Source organism: Leptosomus discolor, chromosome 8 (assembly GCF_034619465.1).
Source record: "Leptosomus discolor isolate bLepDis1 chromosome 8, bLepDis1.hap2, whole genome shotgun sequence".
In the NCBI taxonomy this organism is placed as follows: domain Eukaryota; kingdom Metazoa; phylum Chordata; class Aves; order Leptosomiformes; family Leptosomidae; genus Leptosomus; species Leptosomus discolor.
This window is the reverse complement of record NC_141398.1, coordinates 60,665,148-60,675,533: the sequence shown is the minus strand read 5'-3', so window position 1 is coordinate 60,675,533 and position 10,386 is coordinate 60,665,148. Positions and strand designations below refer to the sequence as shown.

General features: G+C 50.5%; 1 protein-coding gene across 1 annotated transcript in view; it reads left to right on the top strand.

Moving 5' to 3' along the window:
* Positions 1 to 10,386, top strand: part of FANCA (FA complementation group A) — a 40,013-nt gene that overhangs the window by 3,909 nt on the left and 25,718 nt on the right. The window contains exons 4-13 of the mRNA XM_086468842.1: positions 63 to 172; positions 1,163 to 1,235; positions 1,691 to 1,833; positions 2,385 to 2,480; positions 4,558 to 4,631; positions 5,680 to 5,792; positions 6,528 to 6,610; positions 7,067 to 7,100; positions 9,411 to 9,477; positions 10,071 to 10,183. Coding sequence (XP_086324968.1) covers positions 63 to 172; positions 1,163 to 1,235; positions 1,691 to 1,833; positions 2,385 to 2,480; positions 4,558 to 4,631; positions 5,680 to 5,792; positions 6,528 to 6,610; positions 7,067 to 7,100; positions 9,411 to 9,477; positions 10,071 to 10,183 — 906 coding nt within the window. The remainder of the gene's footprint in view (positions 1 to 62; positions 173 to 1,162; positions 1,236 to 1,690; positions 1,834 to 2,384; positions 2,481 to 4,557; positions 4,632 to 5,679; positions 5,793 to 6,527; positions 6,611 to 7,066; positions 7,101 to 9,410; positions 9,478 to 10,070; positions 10,184 to 10,386) is intronic.

Sequence of the window (10,386 nt, the reverse complement as noted above, 5' to 3'; positions counted from 1 at the left end):
TAGGTGTCCTTGGGGGGCTGTCGGAGCAAGCTGTGGTTCTAAAAGGCATCCCAACTTCTTAGCAGGGAGAACCAGGAAACGAAAAAGCACCTTTGGGAGCGAAGCAGAGCTCCAGGAAGAGGTTCTGCGCCTTCTGGATCACCATCAGAACCTGAGCGACCTCCTTCTGGAGGTAGGAGCGGGCGGTTTGGGGTGCGATGGGCAGGCTGGGGATTGTGGGAGATCCCAGCTGGAGGCGGGTGCTGGCAGGATCCTTCCTAGGGCAACTGTAGAATTAATGCCCTGGGAACACAGTTTTAATGACACATGGAAAGAAAAAAACAGCACTGTAGGAGTAAGTTGGAGTTTAGAGGTCTGTGTTGCAGAAATGAGGTTGTTGTGCTTTTTCCCCCCCCTTTATTCCTCTATGTTTTGTTGTTACAGACTAAAAATGGTGAAGCATCGTTCGGATTTGGGACAAGGGGAAATCCAGCACCTTTTCCTTAGGGTCAGAGCTGGCTTCTTGTGATTATAGGAAAAAAAATCAGGAGAGACCATTGGGTTTTCTTTGAATTACCAAGTATTTCTGACTAATGTGACTGTCTCCATGAAAACCTGTGTCATCTGCCTACATAGGTGCTTGAGCCAACGTTCTGACTTGGCCACGTTCTACCATCTCCTCACGCTAGAGAGAGCTTTTGATTTTGATACCTTGAATAGACAACTCACATACTTCCCACAGTTCAGCCACAAGGATGCTTCTTTCTGCACAGAATATCTGTCTTTTTATAAAGAAAAAAGGGGGTTTAACTAGAAAAGGATCCAACATTTTGACGTGTTTCATCAAATATTTATGGCAGCGTGGCTTCGCAGAAGGGACTTGAAAGACAAATTCTGTTCCTGGTGGTGCTGCTGCTGCTCTGTTGGGTGACTGGGGACGAGTAACTTTGTCCTGTGTCTCCTTTTCTCTGCATAAAATGACAATAACTAGACATGTGTCTCTTGTGAGGTGCCCTGAAATCTCTCCTTTACCAGGACCGTGTGGGAGCTTGGTGTTAATTTTCCTTTCACTTGCTCCAGCCCCCGAGAATGCCAGGGCGGCTCAGCATGCTTTGGAGGGAGTAGGGCTGTAAAATGGGTGGAACAGCCATCTAAGGCTGTTGTGGTTTTGTTTGGCTTCCAGGTGGAAGATTCGGCCGAGCCAGCTGGGCTGGATGGTGCAGAGCACCAGGAAGCGTCGTCAGGATCGTTTATAGGTGAGTGAAAGGGAATCTGTTGGAGACAGAGGTGGGAAAGAACTTTTCTTTCTGTGCTGAACTTCTGCCTGTGAAATGCAGTCCCAGTGTTGCTTTCTCCTCGTTGGTCTGGTCTCCCTTTTCTTCCTCATTTCTCGCTTGTCCGGTGATGACACTGCTGGCCAGGTCTGGCTGTGAAATATTTTGATTATCTGAAAGTATCACTGTGAGCCCCACAGGACTAAAATACAAAAGCCTGCTTAGCAGATTCCACCTCTGCTGCTGGTTGTTCTGCCCCTGCTTTATGTACAGTAAAGGAATGACGCATGGAAATAAAAACTATTTGCAACAGATGCCATCTGTGCTGGAAGGAGGTGGGACTTCTGTCTTCATAGTTGTGTGTTCAAACCCTTTTTTCTCCCAGGCTGTCAGCTTTCTGCCTTTTTTTTTTTTTTTTTCCCTTTTCCCCCCCCCAGTCTCTGTTCTGGAGGACCAGGCCTCAAGGCTGGGCGTACCCGCGGCAGTCCTGGCAGCCAAAAACGCTGTCACCAACATCGAGCGGATCTGCCAGCCTTCTGCAAGCCCCTCTCCAGGCCCGCTGCTGGATCTGGACCAGAGAGTAAGGGAGAAGGTTTACGTTTAGTTCAGCCAGCAAACGGAGTTGTTTGGTTTGCCTTTACCGGAACAGATAAGTGGGGTTTAACGTCACCCAAACGCGCTCGTCTCCTGCGCAGGACAGCGGCTGGTTTTGACAGCTTGGAGGTGACGTTTTTTGTCCGCCGCTGAACGGCAGCGCCACGTCGGTGTCTCTGAGCAGACCCCGTTCTCGCCCCTGGTGTGCCTCTGCCTCGGGCTCCCTAATCCGGGATCCCATCGGTATCCATCGGCTGGGTTTGCGGTGTAGCCACATGGGGTGGTGGCCCTCTGTCCAAAAGCTGTGCCGTGGCTGCTGGCTCACGTCCCCTCTGAGGAGCTGTCAGGCGTCGCTGCCATCAGCCTGGCTGCCTTCAGTTCAGCCTTAAGATGAAAGGCGTGGGCCTTCCCCGTGAATTCTCTCCACCATTCGAGCCTTTAAAAAGCAGTAAACAGGGAAAGGCAACAAATTGGTTTTCTAAGAATGTGTTATTTACAAAGGAAATGATTTCTGCTTCATTTCTGGGGTGATTCCAGGAGAGGTTGTCTCGCTTGCTTCAAACACTCGGGGATTTGCTGGCCAGCAATGTGTTCTGTCGCTCGCGCTTCTGTCAAGAAATGTGGAAAACGAAGGTAAGGACTCCTGGAGCAGCGTTGGTGAGTTACAGACCCTTGAGACTTCATCCATGTGAGCTGGTGATGTGTTTTCAACCCTCCTCTCCCGTGAAGGCCAGGGATAACCGATAAATGGGCTCGTGAAGGGCTGTGGTTTCCATTCAGTTTCCCTCGCTGGTTTTTTGGTGACCTGGAGCCGTCTGGCCACCGCTCATCCCCGCTCATCGTCGGCTGCGGTCGTGAACTCCTCCTGAGAATGGCCGTGGTGGCTCTGACCTTTTGGAAGCACGAACTGAATTGTAAATGCTGCGTTTTGTGGAGTTCACTCGAGTCTGTGGCGGGATTTGCTTTTTTTTGAAGAGGCCTCAGGAGAGAGGTTTGGAAGTAGGTGAATTGTTAAAATTGCGGGGCCGCTTCTGGGAAACTGCCGCAAGGGAGAGTTTTGTCGGGCACTGGGTTTCGGGGAGCGCTCTTGCCTCTCGTTTCGCTCTTCCCCTTTGTGCTCAGTGCCTGGCTGGGGAGGGCACGGCAGCCTGGTGTCTGGAGTTCCAGCACGGGCGGTGCCTTCACCTCACCTGGGTGACACGGCGGTTGATAGAAGCTTTGGGGCGTCGTTTTCTTTCCTCTTCGGCTTCGCTGCCTCGCTGTTCTCCGTGAAACGCCCTGGACACTCTCTCCAGCAGCTGGTGTGTAGGTTTGCTGCCAGGGCTGAGCAATGCAGATTGGTGAACCGGGGGGTGCCGAAGCTCCCGGCTGGCTGTGGGGTGGCGTGGGCCTGGAAATCCTTTACGTGCTTCACCAGCAACATTCTGGTGTTCTGGTTCCCCGCTCCGTTTGCCTGGGGCCGGTGATAAGCCCGAGTGAGTTCATGCAGAAAGTGGCCTGAGAGAAACGGGCGGGCGGGTACCAGGTTGCCTTGCTTCACAAACGTGTTGTCTTGATTTCCTTTGGCTGTTTTCTGAAGAAAAGTGATGCTCTAAGTGGAGTTGAGGGCTTTGTGTGAGCCAGACAGGTTTGATTGCTCGCTGCTCCGGTGGGAAAGAAGGAAGAGGCTGATCTGGCAGGATAAAGAGGCGCACTCTGGTCTCAAATATCCGATCCTGGGCTGAAAATAGAACCCTGTGTGTTTTGTAGGCTGATCAAGATCTCCTTGTTCTCCTGTAGACACGGAGATCGAGTGCTGCTGTGTAATTGAGATTGGTGCAGCACAGAAGTAGTTTGTCGAAGACAAAGTATGTGGGTGAGTCTAGGGTCACACTACGAGGCAGCTCCTGGTCACCACCAAAAGCTCGTGGGGTTTTTGTCCTGAATGGCTTGTGTGCCCAAGGCCCCCAAGTGGCTCTTCCTTCACAAGGTGGGAGGACTTTGCTTCTGTCCGGAGGCTGGAAGGAGCCGAAGCCGCTGCTGTCCCCCTTCCCCTGCCAGGTGCACCCTGCAGCCCTGGTTTGCTGGCACAGGACACGCTGGGCCGGGTGGGAGCTGGGAGGGGTGTTGCAGGGCGGCACGAAGGGCGGCAGGTTTGGAAACGGTGCCTAGTGCCGAGTTTGCCGATGGCGAGCCTGGCCTTTGGGAGCAGGACTGCCCGAGCGGGGCTGGCCTCTCCTCCGTCCCTCGGCCTCGAGGCCCGTACGGTTGCAGCGTCGCTTTCTGTCATCTCCTGTCGGGGAAATGCACCTGAGAGCAGCAAACTCACCTTACAGGGGCTAATAAGGAGTTAACAGGCTAAGCGATAATTCTCTAATCTGGTTCTGGATCTGAAGTAGCAAGACTTGGAACTTGGTGGCGTCACCAGTTTTCTGGGGTAGCTGCTGCTCCTTTGGATGTGCAGATTCAGCACTATGCCGGGGTGGCAGTTATTTATTGCTTGACTGTAAAAAATTTAAGATGCACCTACAACCATTCAAAATTTGTAGGAAGGAAAAATCAGGTGTGATCTGTCCTCATCTGGTGTTTCCTGTGTTCTCCTTGTAAATGTCAGGAAGTTCTGGATGGTTTCAATAAACGGGACTTACTTTTATTTGTTCTGAGCAGTTTCTGTTAGCCAAAGGTGGATGTGGACTGCTATGACTATGCCCTAATTGTGACATCTCGTTAGGACCCCCCAGTGCTGGAAGCTGTGTGGCACCTGCACCGAGGGGACGTCGTTGGCCTGGCAGAGCTGCTGGAGAGGTGAGCAGAGGTTTATAGGTTTGCAGATGTATTTAATCTCTTAAAGCCTATCGAGGTGTAATCGGGGATTACTCCCGAGTATTCTGGACTAAGAATATAGTCAGATGATGGCGAGGGATCAGATTAGCAGGATTTCAGAAGTTACCCGGGGTGTGGGAGGTTACTCTGGGTTAATTAGCGCAGTGGGAGGGGCGGGGGATGGCTGATGGTTGCCCAGCCCGCCCCAGCGTGCAGCGGGAGGCTGCCGGGCCTCCTCGGTGGTGCTTCGTCTCGAGGGCTTGGTAGCCCAGTGCCTTCAGCTCCCCTGGGCTGCTTTGGAAACTGGCATTTAGCCCCTCAAAACGAGTGCTGGTTTCACCGGGGAGTCTGGCTTTGCAGAAACAGTGTGCTCCTCCCCTCACAAAACCCTGCGGTTCCGTCAGGTTTGGCCGAGTTAATCTCCAGAGAACAGTTATTCCAAGGATTGATTTATTTTATTTTACATTTTTCCCGATACGGAGCTGACACCAGTTACCCTTTGTGAAGTGCAGGTGGCTTTCTGAGGGTGTCAAAGGAACGTTACAGCAATCTTTTAGGCTTTTGGTGTTGGTTTACTTGTCCGTCAGTGGGACAGGAAAACAGCCTTCAGTGCCCACTGTACTGCAAATTTAAGGAAACCAAAGGGATCCATTAAGAGCTCGGTGGTTTTTTTTTTTTTTGGTGTGTTGTTTTTCTTTTTAAAGCATTTTTATCTAAATATCTTAGAAATAAGAGCTAAAGTCTTTCTTCTAGCAGAACTTTTTAAATGGCAATACTTCCATGTCGGAGATGAGGCAACACTTGAACGCACAACTTCACCTGTATTTTTTCCTTGGGATGTGTTTGTTGTGGGATCTTTTTGTAAATCAAATAAACCTCTTGCTGGGCCAAACTGAAGAAATGAAATGCTCCATATAGGGCAGAGTCCTCTGCAGATGGTTCCTTCCTGAGTCCAAGGAGGCGTGGTGGAGCAAAAACCTTCCAAAAAAGCAGGAGGGGTTGAACAGAACGTGCTTTTCTTTGTCCTCAGCGCCCCGGCCGCCCCTGCTGCGGTGGAGTGGCTGGGCAGCAGCCTCTGCGGCCTCTGTGAGCAGGCGGAGGGGTCTTCTGGGGACGTGGAGCTCGCTGGGCGCATTCTCTCAGGCAAGACACTCAACTGGGCGCTGGTGGAGCCGGGCCCGGCTGCTGGTCGGCCCAGCTGGCAGCGGGGGCTGGGGGGGGTGTAGGAGCAGAGGCCTCCCTTTGCTTTTCTTTACCTCGTTTCAGTGAGGGGAATGTGTTTTTGTACTGGGCGAATTTAGCAATTCTTTTTTGCCTTTAAAAGGTGGTTGGTTTGAATGTCTGTATCCCTTTGAGTTGTAGTATCACAAGGAAGAGTAGTTGCAAGGTGTACGGGGCCAGGGGTGATGGATGGGGAGCGTGACACTCCTGCAAAGTGCCTGAGGTATTTTGGACCAGAAATATTTAATAGTTCCGCTTCCCTCCTGCCATTTTCTATTATTTATTTTGTGGGTTTTGTTTAGGAAAAAAAAAAAAAAAAATCACTACGCAATTTGGTTGAAGAGCTGCAGTCAGACCTTGGAAGCAGTGCAGCTGGCCAGGTACAAGCCATATGGGCTCTGCAGTGGTGACAGAGCACAAGACCCGTAAATTCTTTAGTCTTTATAGTCGTTCAAGCATCTGTGCTCCTTGTTCTGGGCCCTTTTGCCTGGGAGTAATGTTACTGCAAGAAAATACGTGATTCCTGCCGACTGCTGTGTGGTGAATGAGGCTTTTCAGGCACCAGTCCTGTTGGGAGAGCGAGATGGGGAGGTGAAAGAGCACCTGGTCCTTACTGCAAGGGGGATGCTGAAACACTGATTCCTTCTTGCTTCGCAGACCTTGCGATCGTGTTTCTTCAGCACGGCTTTCAGCAGCCCTCCGAGCTGGGAAGGAAGCTGGAATTCAAGAAGGTTCCCTATGTAAGGACAAAATGACCCTATTTACACCGGTTGTTTAAAAAAAAAAAGTAGCTCCGTTGTGTACCTTTGGGCCTTGCTGAGGGTAACTAAACCAGAGCTTCGAGCAACAAAGAAAGGGTGATGGGTCCAGGTGCTGGAGTGGGCGAGGAGGAAATGGGGACAGAACAGAGGCTTTTTGGATGGAGAATTTCTCCAGGGAGAGGCATCAAGGGCTTTTTAAAATTCCTTGGTTTCACCTCCATTGCTCTGTTGGCTTTTTTTCCATTTGAATGCGAGGCATGGGAAACGCTGCCTTCTGTCTATTGTGTCTGTGCTCCAGTAGAGCCCGAGGTTCCTTTAAAGTTAAGCTTTAAATTAAGAGGGACAAAACTTTTTCTTTGAGTCAATTTACTTTTTCTGCATATAACTGTAGCTCTTTTAAATTCTGAATGGTCTTAATTTCTCTGTTTTGAACAGATCTGCCGTGCTGTCTTACAGAGAATGTTGACATGTAAGTCTGTCTGTGATTCATAGCTTTGGGCAGTCACTGGTGTTCGCTAGATTTACCTTCCCTGTTGATTGCTAAATCTCTAAGGATGAATCCTCTGCCTGGGATGCCTTTCCTCTGTTGTGGATAATGTTTATGTCCCTGATTTCGTGTGTCTCTGTTTTCCCTTTCACTCTTGTGAAGTGAGTGTGTTCCTAACACTGCAGCTCACCTCTTGCCTGTGGTGCCAGTTCATTTTGGTGCTCCCAGCTGCAACATCAGGTAGAGATCTGAGCTGATTTTTCAAGAAGTTTTTCTGCTTAGGGAAATTAAACGCTGAATTTACAAAGTTCCGTGCAAGTGAGCTATATGGCTGGCTCGCAGTCTGGATTTGCAGAGTAATGTTTTATGAAACCTATTTGAGGGTTGTGTTTTTTTTTTTTTCAATGCTGAGCAAAGGCCTCTGCTGTACATGTGTGGTCTGTAAACATGGTCTTCAAGAACTGCCCCATGGACAACGTGCCTGTCTTGGCCTGGGCAGGCGCAGGGGCACCTGACTGGTGTCGCAAATCCTGATGTGGAAAGTCTAAACCCACATGAGGGTTAATTTTTTTTGTCTTCTCTCGCAGATGGGCTTCACGGTAAGTTGCTGTCTCTGCTGCACAGCAGAGGAAGGATGCCCTCCCCGCCCCTCGCGCTCGCTCCCAGCCCCGCACGTGCCCTGCACCGGTGCGTTGGTATAATCTGACTGCACGGCTGCTGCCACTCGCCTGTCTCCTTAGTGACAGCACTGCTGGCATGTCCCAGCAACGTGCTGGGTGCCACTGCAGAGGTTAGCGCTTTTCCCCCGCCGTGAGGTGGCTGAAAACCAGGACACAGCCCCAGGACTCCTCTCTCCCCGTGGGCGCTGCCAGCCTGAGCCCTTACCCCACGTCTCGCAGGGAGCAGTGTCTGCAGACAGAGGTGCCCTTCAGACCTCGCCGAGCGGTTCTAAAAAGGGAAAGCTGTAAGAGAAGTGCTTTATTATTTAATGTGTCTGAGTCCCGTCTCGGGTGCCCCTTTAACAGTGTTGGTACTTGAAAAATAACCCAACAAAACCAGGACTAGGGAGATTTTGGAGGAGGAGAAGCAGGCTGTTGGCAGGCAGACAGGAGTCTGCTAATCTGCTCTTCGTCTGACTTTCACGTTCGTGCAGCCTGCGCTGCCACTGACTTGCAGTCTGTGTGTCTGAAAAGTGTATTAAATTAGTTTTGTACGAGGTGTTTTTATTCGTGTATACTTTTGGGTCACCTTTGAGGGGTTTCACTCAGCTAATCAGCTGCTTTAACGAACGTTAGGATTCTTTATGTAAAACAATGCACTATTAATGAAGACCTCCACAGGGGGAGGAGGACAGGCTGAGAATAGTGTGGGAGCACTGTGCTTCATAGTACTGGTCTTGCTATATTGAACTCCTGTGCCTGAGGATAAGCAGAGTTTATCTCCTTTTCTCTGTTCTCCCCTACTTAACCTTAAAGTATTCCTCAGCAGGGGAGGAGAGAATTACCTGTTAACGCTGCCTCCGTGTGGGGGGTGCCTGGTTTGCTGCCCCTGCTCAGTGTTGGCTGTTAAGAGGAGGCTTTTCAAGGCAGGATGGGACAAGAAACAGGAAAAAGTGCTGCTGCAGCAGGCTGGAAGGCACCGAGTGGTGTAGGCCGCCGGTCAAGGCGATGTGCTGGGCAAGCTGCCAACCTGTTTGACCTCTACGAGGCATTTTGGGGCAGATCTGGCTTTTGAAGGAATTTCGGCTAAGCAAACGTAACGTGAAGTCCCGCTGCCGTTGCACACGGGTGGCGCTCACAGCAGCGTGCTCTGTGTTTGGCCGGGGCCGTCAGGACCACTGTTTCCAGGGGTGGTTCGTTCAAGGTGAATCCCTGCCTCCGGACAGACCTTTCTCGTGTGCAGCTTTGCAGAGTTCACGCTGGCAGGGGCACTGCACAATTAGGATTGTGTTTGGAAATGAAATACTAATGTATGTGCGTTTTTAGGTGGCTTAATTATTAACACGTTCTTGGGAATGCTTTTAAATTGGTTCAAGGTTAGCGTTAATAGGTTTGGAGTCTCTGTCTCACTTCTGAAAAGATTTTGTACGAATTTAATGCTGCTGAATGGCTCCTGCACGTTTATTTCCCTAATGGGGTCACCTCCTTAAAGGTGCACAGCTTGCTCGTTCCTGTTAGTTCCTGCGTGGTGCTGAGCGTCGCAGTTCCCGCCATTTCTCTCATTGTGGTTTTGTGTCTTTATTTTGGGGTTCAGGGGTGGATAATATTTATGTCCCTGATTTTCTTGGTTCAGGGGTGCTTGATGCTGTTGGGAAAGAGAAGCAGGAAGATGTTTCCACCTTGCAAGCTATGAGGTTCTGGTAAGAAATGCTGTTCCCCTGAGTAATGTCAGGTTTTTTAACCGCTGTTACGCTTGCTACTGAAATTGGGGGAATGTTGTGGGGTTTTATTTATCTACACATGCTCTGCACCCCCCAGCGCTGCTTATGTTTAGTATTCTCCTCTCTAATAAAATATGCAGAAATGAAAATGTTGGTGAGAAGCAGCATCAGGTAGGAGAGGGTGTGCTGGCAGCATTGGAGCCAGCCTTGGAGCTCCCTCTTGGCACGCGGCGAGTTTCCCCCGTCGAGTTTTCTCTCTGCTCCTCGGCAGAAACGCCTGGAAGGTGCCATCATCTCCTCCAGTTCCTGCTTCCAGCCCTGTTTGGTTTACCTGCTTTGTGCATGTCAACCTTCAGTCCCGTCCTGTGCAGGGCTGTATGTTGTAAATCTCATTGCTACGTCATGCTGGGTGACCAATGGATTTTTTTTTTTTTTAAATACATGCATACACAAAAAAAGCATATTTCTCTGGCAGTTAGATGTAGAAGAAAAATGAGTCATTTGCCCTAATCAGTACCTGGTTTGTCATCCTTCCTGTGCGTTGTTTCCGAACGTTTCCTTGTCATTTCTAGGCTGAACGTGTTCAGTGTGTCAGTTTATAGGAGCGCGGTTCACCCGGATTCCTTGCAGCAGTTCTTTCGCCACACCCTGACCGCGGTGCTCACCCACAACCCGCTGTTGAAAGGTAGGAACGGGCTGGAGTGTCTCCAGGGTGTGTTATTGTGTGTCTGGAGCTCCATCCCACCCAGGGCTCGCTGAAGGGAGTCCAGCCTGGAGGACGCGGAGGCAGAGGAGCTGCCTGACTCCCCAGCTCGCTCCCAGGGGCTGTACTAGCAGGGGGACAGATCAGGCAGAAAAAATTCACCTGGGCTTTAGCAGAAAACTTTA